The sequence below is a fragment of the Haliotis rubra genome, unplaced genomic scaffold (assembly GCF_003918875.1).
Source record: "Haliotis rubra isolate DU_JTF1 unplaced genomic scaffold, ASM391887v1 Scf648, whole genome shotgun sequence".
Lineage (NCBI taxonomy): Eukaryota > Metazoa > Mollusca > Gastropoda > Lepetellida > Haliotidae > Haliotis > Haliotis rubra.
In genome coordinates, this window is record NW_025767355.1 from 394,851 (window position 1) to 412,515 (window position 17,665).

At 41.6% G+C, this 17,665-nt stretch overlaps 1 protein-coding gene and 1 pseudogene across 1 annotated transcript; one reads left to right on the forward strand and one right to left on the reverse strand.

Annotated features, from left to right (window-relative positions):
* Positions 1–1,355: 1,355 nt before the first annotated feature.
* LOC124257034 (actin, cytoplasmic-like) lies at positions 1,356–10,224 on the forward strand. Its single transcript, XM_046691004.1, has 3 exons — positions 1,356–1,478; positions 1,729–2,473; positions 9,479–10,224. Exons 1-3 carry the CDS (start codon positions 1,356–1,358, stop codon positions 10,213–10,215), a joined length of 1,605 nt encoding a protein of 534 aa, XP_046546960.1. The 3' UTR covers positions 10,216–10,224.
* A 3,172-nt stretch (positions 10,225–13,396) lies between these two features.
* On the reverse strand, positions 13,397–15,004 carry LOC124257030 (annotated as a pseudogene).
* Positions 15,005–17,665: the final 2,661 nt, after the last annotated feature.

Consider the following 17,665-nt stretch of genomic DNA (forward strand, 5'->3'; position numbering starts at 1 on the left):
CGTCAGCAGCATGTGAGAAGAGTGTTATTCAGGCCCGGTCAGAACATGAACGTCAGCAGCATGTGAGAAGAGTGTTATTCAGGCCCGGTCAGAACAATATATACAAGGGCAAAGTTTGATTTATTATTGCTGACTGGTCCTATGCCAGTGCCACCCACTGGGCAGGCGTTTACTGTCCGATGCCTGTGAGACAACATCTGATTCATACTGAATTCTTTCCATTAAGATTCAGGTTGACACCAAAATGTCAAGAGACATGAAGGATGAGGAAGGATGAACTGTCCGACAGTTAACCATATCTCTTTCCTTGGTGTCCACATGTCTGTGAAGATGTTAGGAGTTGAAGCAAACCTGTAACTGTGATGACACATTATAGGCCACAAAAAACAGATCGACTACTGCTGTCCCGCTGTCCAGCAAGGGTACATGTAGCCATCTTATGTAACATTACAGGTGTCGGCCGTACATATCACCCGATATGGTTTACACAGCGTAGCCCGGCATAACAGTTTGACCTCAAATCCCCCACAGTCTGTATTATCACACACTGACAAATAGTGGGTAAAGCCACGTCATTGGCTTTTCGGAAAGTTATATTCATTATAAATCATAAGTCAAAACAACACATAGTTTTCAAATCTATAACGTGTATAAAGAATTGCAATTATGTACTCTTCATGAATAAATCATTATAGCATATAACTGCGCTTTACTAACTGGTTCTCTTGTCTTGCTATAATGAAATAGCATTCAAGAATAGAGTTATTTTAAAAATAATGTAATTGATGCATACCTCATTTAGAGGGGGCTTTTCTATGAATCTATCAGAAGGACACGTGTGTTTGAAAATGTAGACCAGAGTGAAGGAAATAAACGTGTGTCATGTAAGTTTTTCATCTCAGCTTCAAACACCGATACCGCCCAGACCTTTACATACGCAATCAAATGTAACCCTATAAATCACTAATAGAACTGATTTCTATATTTATGTCAGCAAGAAGAACCGATTCTCTGTTATGTCTGGAATCATTTCGGTTCGTCGTTGCGGACTGTATTCAATAAAGTGTATTTGGTAACACACCCAGCACTAAGTCAAGGAGCACATGGTGCCCCGCCTGGGCCACGCTCTTCCACATAAAAGAATGTTATGCAACGTAATATATTAGAAAGGTATATGCATAATCAACTACAATTACTGGTTACGTTTCTATGATTGCAGATATACAATCTGATTGGTCTTCTACTGATAGTGGAGTATAAAAGACCCCTGGATATTAACATCGACAGTGCATTCGCTTTCAGTCTTCAGTTGACTCGCATCGTGTTTATTGTTTCTCACACAACTACCTACAGCCATGGATGATGATGTTGCTGCTTTGGTCTGTGACAACGGCTCCGGCATGTGTAAGGCCGGCTTCGCCGGTGACGACGCTCCCCGAGCTGTCTTCCCCTCCATCGTTGGACGCCCACGACATCAGGTAAGGAATGAGCTTAAGAAGTGATGTCATCAGGTAACACGTTCATTTAGACACCAACTTCAATGCAGCATTACATAATACAGCTTACAGATTACTGAATAAAGAAAATTTCATATGAACAGACCACTTCTTCACACAACTAAAAAAAAGACGATGATTTGGTGTACATTCTTATCCTCTATTCATTTAAAAGTTCATTGCAAACATTTTGTCCAAGGCATTTAAGTAACTTAAAATATATTGATTGTAGGGCGTGATGGTCGGTATGGGACAGAAAGACAGCTACGTCGGTGACGAGGCTCAGTCCAAGAGAGGTATCCTCACACTCAAGTACCCCATCGAGCACGGTATCGTCACCAACTGGGACGACATGGAGAAGATCTGGCATCACACCTTCTACAACGAGCTCCGTGTTGCACCCGAGGAGCACCCCGTCCTCCTGACAGAGGCTCCCCTCAACCCCAAGGCCAACCGTGAAAAGATGACCCAGATCATGTTCGAGACCTTCAACTCTCCAGCTATGTATGTGGCCATCCAGGCTGTTCTGTCTCTGTACGCTTCTGGTCGTACCACGGGTATTGTTTTGGACTCTGGTGATGGTGTCACCCACACTGTACCCATCTATGAAGGTTACGCCCTTCCCCACGCCATCATGAGGTTGGATCTTGCCGGTCGTGACCTGACTGATTACCTCATGAAGATCCTCACTGAGCGTGGTTACTCCTTCACCACCACCGCTGAGAGAGAAATCGTCAGAGACATCAAGGAAAAGCTGTGTTACATCGCCCTTGATTTCGAACAGGAAATGGCTACTGCTTCATCTTCTTCCTCCCTGGAGAAGAGCTACGAGTTGCCCGACGGTCAAGTCATCACCATTGGAAACGAGAGGTTCCGTTGTCCAGAGGCCCTCTTCCAGCCATCCTTCTTGGGTATGGAAACTGTAGGTATCCACGAAACCACATTCAACTCCATTATGAGGTGCGATGTTGATATCCGTAAGGACTTGTACGCCAACACTGTTCTCTCAGGAGGTACCACCATGTTCCCTGGTATCGCCGACAGAATGCAGAAGGAGATCACATCCCTTGCCCCAAGCACAATGAAGATCAAGATCATCGCTCCCCCAGAGAGGAAATACTCCGTCTGGATCGGTGGCTCCATCCTTGCCTCTCTGTCCACCTTCCAGCAGATGTGGATCAGCAAGCAGGAGTACGATGAGTCCGGCCCATCCATTGTGCACAGGAAGTGCTTCTAACATTACATTTCTATGTTCACTCGTTGATGTTTTAAATTTCGATACAATGTATTTATTTCAGTTTTCCTATTTAAGTATATTTAGGATTTAGTCCAATGATTTGATCAGACAATTCTGAGGATTTGATAGAAACAATAAATCAGTTTGACCTGAATACCACTTTGTTTGTTTCTTAGATTTAAAAGATATGACAAGATGAATACGTTTGTAAGATGAGTGACACCTTTTTTATGGATAACAACTTTTTATTCTTTACACGACGTTTCAGAGCTAATTCTTGCTCCTTTATCACGTGCATGCTGAGTCAGTGCACAGAGTGAATGTATTTAGATACAAGATGTTCACACAACGCAAGGTGGGAGAATGTACAAAGACAACAATGTAATCACGAAGTTAATTAGACAGGATTAATGTACAATAATAAGTAGTAACCCATAAAAACGTGTCATTGATTCATGTTCGTCCGTCTAACTTCTAAATGCCTTTCAAGAGACCCGTGAAGGTCCGGGTTAGAATGTTGATATACAGTAACCCATGTTTGTCGTAAGAGGCGCCTAACGGGATCAGGTGGTCAGGCTCGCTGACTTGGTTGACACATGTCATCGGTTCCCATTTGCACAGATCGATGCTCATGCTGTTGATCACTGGCTTGTCTGGTCCAGACTCGATTATTTACAGACCGCCGCCATATAGCTGGAATATTGCTGAGTGCGGCGTAAAACTAAACTCATTCACTCCCTTTCAAGAACAAGATTCAAGGAGTTGAAGCGTTATCGTTATTAAATCACTGACACGTTAAATACATATATACATACGTACATACATACATACATACATACATACATACATACATACATACATACATACATACATACATACATACATACATACATACATACATACATACAATACATACAATACATACATACATACATACATACATACATACATACATACATACATACATACATACATACATACATACATACATACATACATACATACATACATACATACATACATACATACATACATACATACATACATACATACATACATACATACATACATACATACATACATACATACATACATACATACATACATACATACATACATACATACATACATACATACATACATACATACATACATACATACATACATACAATACATATATACAAACATACAATACATACATACATACAATACATACATACATACATACATACATACATACATAAATCCACGAGCATGGAACCTACAAACATCAGCGAGGTGGCCCGTCCTTCGTACCCACGAGTGCAGGGTTCTGGTGTGCCCATGGGGCACACATACTGCGACGGCTGAGACGGTCGGGCGACCTGTGCCGTCTCATTAACAGAACATTCATTTATACCCGTTTATTGTGCACTATGTTCAACCCCGCTCGTATATATGTTATTAAACAAAAGTACATGATGTTTAATGAAAAGGCGCAACAATTATTGATAGTGTATATATATTTATTGGAAATTATTGTTTAACGGGGTGACAGGGACAAATAACATGGACAGACAGCAAATATAAAAAACAAACGATTTTGTTCATAAACACAAAGATATATATACACATTGTGTTCAGGCTGCCCATAAGCAGCCTGTATATTCGCGTATATTTAGAAGAATTTTACCACTGCTTCCTTCAGATTCTCCTTTTCCCGCGGATACAATACAATACAATACTTCAGTATATCTCCGATGTTAATATCAGGAACAGTGTGATGACTACAGCATCTCTTGTTTTATTAGAGTGACCACAAACACTCGAGTTTATATCATATTGTAAAATACATATTGCTTCTTGCATGAGCAATTCATACATTAGAAGGAACAGTGATAGAATCTACAGGAACAAGCGGTATTTTTTATATAATCCATTTACGCCTTTCTTAATGCAACTGCATCTGACGCATTAAGAAATAACATAAATGTTATCCCTACAAATGAGTTTTTATAAGTTTGGATAATATTTAATGGAAGTTATTTTTTATCTCTGTTCCTTTGTGATCAACTAGTTCTGTGAATCAGTACAACTCTAAAACATTGTATGGCAGCACTTTCCAACAATGTTCAGTTTTTCCCTGTCACTTTTTGTATGAATACACATTATGAAAAGCTAACTTTACACGAATTAATAAAACTTGTATCAGACCTTTTGACTACTGACTGGCCGAACAGGGTGTAATGCATATCAATAAATGAACTCTTGCCGGGACGAAATAGGTATATTGTAGTGGAACACATTCTCTAATTGGGACGTTTGGGTATTTGCTCATTGACGGCGTTACGTCATTGGTCTATTCACGAAATATCATTAAACAAACTATCAGTTTAGTCCGGTGATGTTCGTGTTCTTTCCCGTTCATGAATTTCTTAATGGGCTACGCTGTCCAAAGGCCGGTGTGGGTTGAGGCAAACAAACAAGTAATTCCTTCTTAAATACAGCTTAGTGTGACTAATCAATTTGATCATTTACAAGAAGGAAAGTGAGTGAATGTTTTAATACGTTCTCATTTTAGATCAGGAAAGGTATTGTTGAGAGAAATCAGCACAGAAGTTGGATATCACAGAGGATGCCAGGGAAAAATAGTCCTGAAAGATTCTTGGTTAGGAAACGCAATAAATTCAGAATAAGTAAGCCAGTCAAAACTCTGTCGCCCAGGAATTAATATATCACAATACTCTGAGTTGAATATTAAATCTGCATTGTAAAGAAGCCGCCAGTCCATGTTTACTGTGGACCAGGAGGCGAAGTCTGCATGTTAATCTTTGTATTTAATGATATACAATACAATACGTCACTGTCACTGTAGTGACATCAGAATTAAAGGAAATTGTATATGTTCAGAAAATGTTATAACCTGCATTGAGGTCACGACCGCCAATCCTATCCCCATGCTTGTTTGATCGACATTCACAAAGTAGAACTTACAGATATGCGATGGACTCTGTCAATCAACTTTTCAGTTTTCATCCATTCAGCTTGTTTAAAAGTTCAATCCTTAAAGGACGTACATGGAAACGTCGCTCTATGCAATAAACAAGACGTTGCTATCCTTGCACAGAGAGCTACATCAGCACTATTTTAGACACATCACAACGGAGTATATTTGAAAAAATTCTTGGCAGATATACACGACCTAAGACGCCTTGGAAGAGCGGATTTGCAGTAGGGTTCAGGGTCAGGGTTAGGGTTAGGGTTAGGGTTAGGGTTAGGGTTCAGGGTCAGGGTTAGGGTCAGGGTCAGGGTCAGGGTCAGGGTCAGGGTCAGGGTTAGGGTCAGGGTCAGGGTCAGGGTTAGGGTCAGGGTTAGGGTCAGGGTCACCAATGTAACAGTAATGAAGAGGACGCAATTCATTTCTTGGCACGCTGTAGTTTTTGTTCGGATATCAGATATAACTTATGGAACGCTGTCACGGCAGTATACCCTTCCTTTACCCAGTACACCCCTGTTGACCAGGTCACTCTCATTATGCAAGATAGCCAGTTTGTTAAACAAGTAGCCGCTTTACTAATATGCCTGTTTAGGCGTCGTCAGTTTACAAATTAATCCACCTCTTTACTATCTAACCTCACCTTGTTGTCTCAGTTTTAACTTTGTGGTTTAATTGCACATTCCCAGTTATATTACACTATTTTAATAAATGTTATTAATTTTTTATTTAATTTTAACTTTTGCCTCTAAATATGGAATAAAGTGTCTCATAGGCCGTATTGGCCGGATGTTGTACTCAATTTTGTGTAATTTCATGATGACCTTTATGATGTACAACATGTGACACTTTAATAAACAATTTTCTCTCTCCCTAACGTCATATACTTCGTCATATATCACCTAAGTGTTTATTGCATGCCATAAACGGCAAGAAGTGAAATCTTTTAAAATTGTATCATCGTGTAGATCTTTCCTTTATCTATATATTTATTGATGTACATAATCAGGTTTCACAACTTGACTCGGGTTAAGTTCGGCTATTTACACAACTTTAGTGAAGTGTTACCTTCCAAAAAGCTTCTCAAGATTTATCTCTAACAGTTACAGATATATATACTAAATATTTACATGGAAACTAATATATTGGTGAATTCTTTATTCTATGACATTGGATGAATACTCCGGAACCATCACGGTTGGTTTAATTTGTGTTTACATATGTGTGGAGAAATACGTGTCAAAGAAGCTGATGTCTGTATATAACTGCAACCAATAGAAAACATATTTTTTAAAAAAACTACGTATTTCGATGTAGTGCGTGTCTGCCGTCTAATAGATCATGACATCGATGTGACATACTCAGGCAATTTGGTCACATAACGGTTGTTCTTTAAGATTTTCTTAACGTACAATCACAGGTAAAAGCGTGCCTCTGACATCAGTGAAATACTTCCGAGAGTAATCAATCATGGGAACAAATGAAGCATACAACTTCTTGTTTATTGCATAGAGCGACGGTTTGTTGTAGAGTCTTACACCGTTATCACGCTAACAGTGACTGCAAGCAAATGATAAGAAGTATATTCATGGCATGTTTTGACAACAACAGATTAACATGTTATGACAATGAATACAGAAATGAATTTAGAAAGTGGTCAAATGTAACAGGCTATATTTGGGATTACTTAGTAAAGTACAAATTCTAGTACTTTTGTTGGGCTGAGTCCCACCCGGGAGTCCCATCCGGGATTCGAACCCACACCCTCAGAGTCAGGCACCTTATCGCCAACACACAAAGTCGACCGCCTAGCCCGCTCAGCCACCGCGGCTTCCACTTTGTACTTTACTAAGAAAGTGTAATCCCAAATATAACATATGTTACATGTTATGACAAACAGCACGTTAACTTTAACAGCATATAATTGAATAACAAGTGGCACATACTTGGATGCGTCGCTTTATGCAATTTACAAGAAGTTGTCATCCATAAAGTTGACTCTCCAACTTCTAGAATGCCGACCAAACAATCAATCCTGGGCAGTTCCTGTCTGCAGTGATAAAAGATTAACTGATTAATTAGCCTCGTCAGTTGAGTGTCTCACCAAGTTGGTGTATTCCCTCAGTGGCCGCTCTCTAGATTACGCAGTCGTTAATTGCGGTGTCCACTCCGGGACAGATCCCGGAGCACATATTTCCCACAATTACACGTTTAATGCCTCTTATAATGTTCTCCGACCCATTTCATCATAGGGCATATATCTCATTCAATATCTTGAAGCTGCAAATAATAATGTTTCTGTTCCAGTTCATTTTGAAGTTTGAAATCATTTTCTTTCTCCAGATACCACGCGTGTTCAAACCAAGTGACAAACGGCCGGATTGTTAAAAACTATCAGTTTATACTATACATCTGCTTGCTGTAAACAACGTGGGTTCAGTTCCAACTGTTTGATTGCATGATGTTCACCTGGGTTGGTACCGGGGTTATAAATGCTTACCACATTGGGGCATTAGTTCCTACCTTCAAGAAGGTTTGTGCCTTGAGACATTGTGTGGCATGTACATCTACATCAGTCAGGAATATCAATAGAATCTTAACATACTACTGAGACAATCTCTTGTTCTAGAAATGTATCCTTTAAAAGTCGTCATAGTCCCCTTGTTAATAGTATTTATTTGAAACTTTGAAACTATATATTTGTGTCTGCTTTACAAGAAATTTACAGTCAGGGCTTTTTGACTATGCAAAAATATTAAGCTGGGCTCAGATGGCTTGCAATATCGTAATAATAAGCGAAAGTGCGCCATTACCATCCATGCGCCAAGGAACATTCTCTGATAGACCAGACCTCCAAACACATTCAGTTCCCTGCTGGATACAGAGAGACTTGAGGAGACCCCAGACTGTGAAACACTCTTCTACATGTCCAAATGACGGCCGGTTACACAAGGTGGGGCTCCTTTAATGTAGTTTGAGTATCTGTAACTCATTAACCTGGTATCATATTTCCATTATTCTTAAATACAATCTGATTGGTCTTTGAATGATAGGGGAAGTATATAAGACGCCTGAATGTTAACATCGACAGTACATTCACTTTCAGTCTTCACTTGACTCGCATCGTGTTCGTTGTTTCTCACACAACTACCTACAGCCATGGATGATGATGTTGCTGCTTTGGTCTGTGACAACGGCTCCGGCATGTGCAAGGCCGGTTTCGCCGGTGACGACGCTCCCAGAGCTGTCTTCCCCTCCATCGTCGGCCGCCCCAGACACCAGGTACTATACATGTAGTTTGTTGATGCTACACAAATATAGAGATTGATTTCATATAAAATAGTAAGTTTCACACCCGGGTATTTGAGCCGAAGTTATGATCTTCTGAGATAATGTAATATTACGACGTGGTAAATTCAATTCTCAAAACCTTTGACGTCACATAACATGTGAAATAATGCATGTAAATAATTTTATTAATAACAAATCATTTCGTGTTTCAGGGCGTGATGGTTGGTATGGGACAGAAAGACAGCTATGTTGGTGATGAGGCTCAGTCCAAGAGAGGTATCCTCACACTCAAGTATCCCATCGAGCACGGTATCGTCACCAACTGGGACGACATGGAGAAGATCTGGCATCACACCTTCTACAACGAGCTCCGTGTTGCACCCGAGGAGCACCCCGTCCTCCTGACAGAGGCTCCCCTCAACCCCAAGGCCAACCGTGAAAAGATGACCCAGATCATGTTCGAGACCTTCAACTCTCCAGCTATGTATGTGGCCATCCAGGCTGTTCTGTCTCTGTACGCTTCTGGTCGTACCACGGGTATTGTGTTGGACTCTGGTGATGGTGTCACCCACACTGTACCCATCTATGAAGGTTACGCCCTTCCCCACGCCATCATGAGGTTGGATCTTGCCGGTCGTGACCTGACTGATTACCTCATGAAGATCCTCACTGAGCGTGGTTACTCCTTCACCACCACCGCTGAGAGAGAAATCGTCCGAGACATCAAGGAAAAGCTCTGTTACATCGCCCTTGATTTCGAACAGGAAATGGCTACTGCTTCATCTTCTTCCTCCATGGAGAAGAGCTACGAGTTGCCCGACGGTCAAGTCATCACTATTGGTAACGAGAGGTTCCGTTGTCCAGAGGCCCTCTTTCAGCCATCCTTCTTGGGTATGGAGACTGTAGGTATTCACGAAACCACATTCAACTCCATTATGAGGTGCGATGTTGATATCCGTAAGGACCTGTACGCCAACACTGTTCTCTCAGGAGGTACCACCATGTTCCCTGGTATCGCCGATAGAATGCAGAAGGAGATCACATCTCTTGCCCCAAGCACAATGAAGATCAAGATCATCGCTCCCCCAGAGAGGAAATACTCCGTCTGGATCGGTGGCTCCATCCTTGCCTCTCTGTCCACCTTCCAGCAGATGTGGATCAGCAAGCAGGAGTACGATGAGTCCGGCCCATCCATTGTGCACAGGAAGTGCTTCTAAACCACTTATCTATGTTCACCTGTTGACGTTTAATATGTTATATGACGCTACAATGTATTTATTTCAGTTTTCCTATTTAAGTATATTTAGGATTTAGTCCAATGATTTGATCAGACAATTCTGAGGATTTGATAGAAACAATAAATCAGTTTGACCCGAATACCACTTTGTTTGTTTCTTAGATGTTCACAATGTGACAAAATTATTCTAGGAGCTGAAGCGTTATCAACGTTGTTCGCTGACACCCTTAAGTTAGGTTTGCATTTCATGACTTTATAGTGTGATAATTGTACAGCGATTGTAAGAGATTGTACAAATATTGACTCCCTGCAGTGTATATTGCAGGCTCTCATCGACTTGCTGCTGGTAATGTTATATCGTGTCGAGTCCCAACGTTTCATGTTCTTCACAGCTGACATTCACCGTCTGGAGGGAGGCAGCACTAGTTTGGAATGAGGTTCAGCAATGGCATCAGTGGTCCGAGACATAACATGCGGAACATAAACAGTGCACCCTGGTTGCAATGCCACCATGGATATAATGCCATGTTTTTGGCCAAACGGATTCCCTGCCCTTATAATGCCCTGGTTATAATGACACCCTGGATATACTGCCATTTGCCAATACTTTTGGGAACAAAAGTCATTTCCCCCTGGTTAAAATGCCAATTACACTGGCTGCATGCAGTATACATACCTTAATTGGTTACTTGACATGACTCAAATTAACTGACCATCAATGCTTGGCAGTTGGTACTTTTCAAATGTGGCTTTCACGGGGGGACACAAACGCTTTAAGTAGTCATGTTTCCAGATGGATCAACACATGTTACAATACATTTCCCGCCACCTACAACAAGAAGTCACCTGCAGCCCCTAGATGCTGGGAGTATTGTCATTTAAAGCTCATTAGGCTAATCACCTTGTTGATTGTCCTAACTGTCCTATCTGGTTATAATGCCAGCCTGGATATAATGCCATAATTTTCTTCTCGACAAACGGTGGCATTATAACCAGGGTATACTGTTTGTATATAAACCCCAAATACACCCATAATGCCGTCTATTTATTGTACACGCTTCATGTAATGGTTGTTGACTTACTCCTCCGTCCACGACGCTGTCCTGTAGACCAGCGTGACGTCACACATACTCCAATGTGGGAGTGGTTTCTCCAGGCTCGGATTTTCTCACAGGGGCGATATTTTAACTTGTGGTGAAGGTGGTGGTTCTCTCACAGGGGCGATACTTTAACTTGTGGTGAAGGTGGTGGTTCTCGTTAACAGTACATAGCTGTCGAAAATGGAAAATCAAGCCCACAATGAAGTTAGAAATAGCAATAGCAAACAATAGAGATTTTAATTTCGTAACCAACACAACTAAATCCAGTATAGAAGTCAAATAAAACAACCTTCTATGCATCAGGGGCAGTTATTATATGATCAAATCGAAAATAGAGGCGAAGAGTGAATTTTACAAACACCGGCTGATGTTAAGAAGCAATGATACAGACACGGAAGAATGACAGTAAGGATGTGATATATGTGATATATGCAGTAAGGATGTGATATATGTGATGCTGGTGGTTTACATGGTGATATCACTGAATATATATCACAGAGAATAGGGATAAAATCATTAACATAAGCATGAGAAATCTGCGTTAGAGCCGAGTCCGTTGTACGACTGTACCTCTTGGTTCGCCCTCCCCCCCCCCCCACCAACGACCACCCCGCACACTACTCTCCTTGCGAAAAAGTGGCTGAAAGCATATGGAACGATGTGAGTTGGGATATGAACCTTTGCGATGTGTTTTGTAGAGGTTCACGAAGTTGACAATTGGAGAATGCGTACTGACAAGATGAATGTTTGCGACGACTTCTGTATCTTAAGTGAAGATAATGAAAAATAATAAAGACGTTCTGCACGCGAGTTGGATTGCGATCCTAGCGGACTACCGCTTTATAAACTGTTCTTGTTTTCAAGGTCTTCTATGTGTTTTGATTTTATGAAATTTCAGCCAGTTATGGAAATATTTACATATTTGAACAGTGGGTCTGTCATTCAAGAAATCGCAATGTAATATACGCTAGTAGTGGAATTCATAGCAATTAATTATCACATGATGGAAAACCACTAAGATGCTTCTGCCTTTCCTATAGTATCTTCTCCAAAAATATCAACTTTTTATTATAATGAGATGGGAAATTTCAATCTTTAGGTCACACCCGTTCAACGTAAATAATCTGTGTAAATTAAAAAATGTCCTGCTTGTAACTTTCCGTCCTGAGTTTTATATAAAGAAAACAGAACAAAACAACTGCCACTTCTCTAGCCGGTAGTGTGGTGTTTCACCATCTTACTCTCCAACTAATGGGCGTGCATGGTGACAAGCAAGCAACATATATCACGTTTAAATGTTTACATGACGTCCCTGTTTCTCGGAACCCCCATTTTTCGGAACCACAATTCGTAAAGGCTGTTTAATCAAAAGTCGAAATAGGACAATATATTGGCTACCGTATCATGTTGGCTCGAGCACTAAACCATGCATGCCTTATTTTGTTTTATAGCCCCTGGACGTACTGATGTAAACAATGTTTAGCCATTGTTGTCTCTGTGATGTAAGTTCTAGTCAATAATACATGTTCTCTTCTAAACATGATATTGTCAGTCTTCTCTCGCCAACACTTTGTGATACTGTATACCTTTAATGTTTTAATATTTCTATTTCAAACATATGTTTGATCATTTATTTTTACGCATTTCTATATTTCAGAAACTTAACTGTTCGGACGTGTTCATAGGAACTTTCGCTCAACAGAAAGTCGGACGGATGTTGACATTACAATATAGTGTCAGCTTTTAAACGTAGGATTAGCTAAGCTGATGGTTATAAATGTCTTGTTAACGGTTTAAAGGTTAAGAAGATCCACACCTGATGTGGAACGAACATCTATTGCTCAGATGGCTTAAAGGACTTAAAATCCTCCCACTGCCAGATAAAAAATACACCAAAAAGTATTCAAATCAAACTGGTTTATTACCCTTGTGGATCAAAAAATCCCGTCCATAACATATCCATTTCTCGGATAGAAGACAATACATTTACATTAGTTATAATACCAGGTATTTAGTGTGCTTTGATTCGGCTGAAAGCCAAGCAGTTCCTTGAATCTTCATTAGGTTTTGTCTATAAAGCATTTAGAAGCACTTCCTGTGCACAATGGATGGGCCGGACTCATCGTACTCCTGCTTACTGATCCACATCTGCTGGAAGGTGGACAGAGAGGCAAGGATGGAGCCACCGATCCAGACGGAGTATTTCCTCTCTGGGGGAGCGATGATCTTGATCTTCATTGTGCTTGGGGCAAGAGATGTGATCTCCTTCTGCATTCTATCGGCGATACCAGGGAACATGGTGGTACCTCCTGAGAGAACAGTGTTGGCGTACAAGTCCTTACGGATATCAACATCGCACCTCATGATGGAGTTGAATGTGGTTTCGTGAATACCTACAGTCTCCATACCCAAGAAAGATGGCTGGAAGAGGGCCTCTGGACAACGGAACCTCTCGTTACCAATGGTGATGACTTGACCGTCGGGCAACTCGTAGCTCTTCTCCAGGGAGGAAGAAGATGAAGCAGTAGCCATTTCCTGTTCGAAATCAAGGGCGATGTAACAGAGCTTCTCCTTGATGTCTCTGACGATTTCTCTCTCAGCGGTGGTGGTGAAGGAGTAACCACGCTCAGTGAGGATCTTCATGAGGTAATCAGTCAGGTCACGACCGGCAAGATCCAACCTCATGATGGCGTGGGGAAGGGCGTAACCTTCATAGATGGGTACAGTGTGGGTGACACCATCACCAGAGTCCCAAAACAATACCCGTGGTACGACCAGAAGCGTACAGAGACAGAACAGCCTGGATGGCCACATACATAGCTGGAGAGTTGAAGGTCTCGAACATGATCTGGGTCATCTTTTCACGGTTGGCCTTGGGGTTGAGGGGAGCCTCTGTCAGGAGGACGGGGTGCTCCTCGGGTGCAACACGGAGCTCGTTGTAGAAGGTGTGATGCCAGATCTTCTCCATGTCGTCCCAGTTGGTGACGATACCGTGCTCGATGGGGTACTTGAGTGTGAGGATACCTCTCTTGGACTGAGCCTCATCTCCAACATAGCTGTCTTTCTGTCCCATACCGACCATCACGCCCTGAAACACGAAATGATTTGTTATTTTCAAAATTATTCACGAACATTGTTTCTGCTTTCACGAAATACGACCAGGTGACAAGGGTTTTTGAGAACTGAACCTGCCACGTCGTAATATTACTTCAGGGGATCATTATGTGAGCTCAAATACCTCGCTATACTGAGCAACGTCAGAAACGCACACCACTAAAATGCAGCAACGATGCTCAAATATCATGGGTACATTTCAGTCTGACGGGGATATTTCGTAATATATGGGTGGTGCGTTTCTAATGTTGTTCAGTATATTTTAACTGACATCAATCCTTGAACCTGTATGTTTCCATAGTACCACCAAACTATATTACATTCTATAACAAGTCACACATATAATATTCGGTTGAATGCACGCAAAACATCACAATTCCTCGACAGTATTTTGGCTATTGAATGTGTTTGAAATTATATTACCTGATGTCTGGGGCGGCCGACGATGGAGGGGAAGACAGCTCTGGGAGCGTCGTCACCAGCGAAACCGGCCTTGCACATGCCGGAGCCGTTGTCACAGACCAAAGCAGCAACATCATCATCCATGGCTGTAGGTAGTTGTGTGAGAAACAACGAACACGATGCGAGTCAACTAAAGACTGAAAGTGAATGCACTGTCGATGTCAACATTCAGGCGTCTTATATACTTCCCCCATCATTCAAAGACCAATCAGATTGTGTTTAAACTTACAGAAACGTAACTAATGCAACGGTCGTTAATGATAAGTAATATTGCTAATCGAATGTATCTTGTTGCATAAGATCCTTCCCTGTGTACACGTGGCAGCCTGTGTCACAGTCGGGGTTCAAGTGCATGCTACCGAACGCGCTGGGATCTCCTTTAGCTGTTTAGAAGGAACCACCCACCTGCTAACCCATCAAAAAAAAAAACCCCACCCCCAAGACCACCCCCCCCACCCCCCCACCAACCCCCCACCAACCCTAACGCAGGGAACGTCACGTGGTATGGTCCCTGAGAGAGAGGGAGGGACATCTGTTAACAACGTGAAGCTGCTTTGATATGGATATTTATAAAAGTCCGTCTTACACGGATATATATTCTCCAGATCTGTCATGTTGTACAACTATCTCAGGTTTCAGCTTTTAACCATATGTTCGATGGTATCCAACAGTCAGCATCAACAGATACACTAAAGAGCTAGGGCACCTGTTTACGTCCCTCTCTTCAACATGAATGTTGAAGAGAATAGCCTAAGCATTTGCTCTAGCACAACACTAAACATGATTGTTGAAGAGAGGGACGTGAACAGGTGCTCTAGCACAACACTAAACATGCATGTTGAAGAGAGGGACGTAAACAGGTGCTCTAGCACAACACTAAACATGCATGTTGAAGAGAGGGACGTAAACAGGTGCTCTAGCACAACACTAAACATGCATGTTGAAGAGAGGGACGTAAACAGGTGCTCTAGCACAACACTAAACATGCATTTGGCAAGAGGAACGTGAACAGGTGCTCTAGTACAACACTAAACATGCATGTTGAAAATAGGGACGTCAAATAGTGCTCTAGCACAACACAAAACATGCATTTTGGCAAGAGGGACGTAAACAGGTGCTCTAGCACAACACTAAACATGCATGTTGAAGAGAGGGACGTAAACAGGTGCTCTAGCACAACACTAAACATGCATGTTGAAGAGAGGGACGTAAACAGGGTGCTCTAGCACAACACTAAACATGCATGTTGAAAATAGGGACGTAAAAACATGTTGAAGATAGGGCCTTTAGCACAACACAAAACATGCATTGTTGGCAAGAGGGACGTAAAAACGTGCTCTAGCACAACACTAAACATGCATGTTGAAGAGAGGGACGTAAACAGGTGCTCTAGCACAACACTAAACATGCATTGTTGAAGAGAGGGACGTAAACAGGTGCTCTAGCACAACACTAAACATGCATGTTGAAGAGAGGGACGTAAACAGGTGCTCTAGCACAACACTAAACATGATAGTTGAAGAGAGGGGCGTAAACAGGTGCTCTAGAACAACACTAAACATGCATGTTGAAGAGTGGGACGTAAAATGGTGCTCTAGCACAACACAAAACATGCATTTTTGCAAGAGGGACGTGAACAGGTGCTCTAGCACAACACTAAACATGCATGTTGAAGAGGTGCTCTGGTACAATCCTAAACACCTGTTTACGTTCCTCTCTCCAACATGCATGTTTAGTGTTGTGCTAGAGCACCTGATTACGTTCCTCCTCCAACAATCATGTTTAGTGTTGTGCTAGAGCACCTGATTACGTTCCTCCTCCAACAATCATGTTTAGTGTTGTGCTAGAGCACCTGTTTACGTCCCTCTCTCCAACAATCATGTTTAGTGTTGTGCTAGAGCACCTGTTTACGTCCCTCTCCAACAATCATGTTTAGTGTTGTGCTAGAGCACCTGTTCACGTCCCTCTCTTCAACAAGCATGTTTAGTGTTGTGCTAGAGCACCTGTTTACGTCCCTCTCTCCAACAATCACGTTAAGTGTTGTGCTAGAGCACCTGTTTACGTTCCTCCCTCCAACAATCATGTTTAGTGTTGTGCTAGAGCACCTGTTTACGTTCCTCTCTCCAACAATCATGTTTAGTGTTGTGCTAGAGCACGTGTTTACGTTCCTCTCTCCAACAAGCATGTTTGGTTTTGTTTACAGCACCTGTTTACGTCCATATTGTTACACTATGTCCCTGTTTCTCGAAACCCGCACTTATTGTTACCACAATTCGCCTGGACGGTTTAATCAAAAGTCGAAACTACCGTATTATGTCGTCTCGTTCTCTGGTGAACAGCTGCATATACAGTCATGTAACCCAGCTGAAGCCCGTTAATTACAATCACTGGTCTTTGAACTTGTAATGATAGAATATTCACAACAAGCTCCCTACATACCATCTGTTTATAAATATATGACTTAGCTCTCAACGAATTAATATTAGTTGATTTTACTATGGCACATTACCTCTGGAAGCAGAAACGGGTATAGGGTCTCGCCCTAAAACCCCGTCAACTTGACAGAGATAGTATAAATTGTAGTAGCAGCGAAATCGAACTGAAACTCGTTCTAATCAGAGTTGAGATATAGGTTATGGAAGGAAGTATCAGTCTCTGTAATATAAATACTAGTTAGAAAAGGTATCGGTTTCTAGGCATAATATAGCGTTGCCACCAAGTCAATCTCCTCTCTATAACAATGTATGATAATGT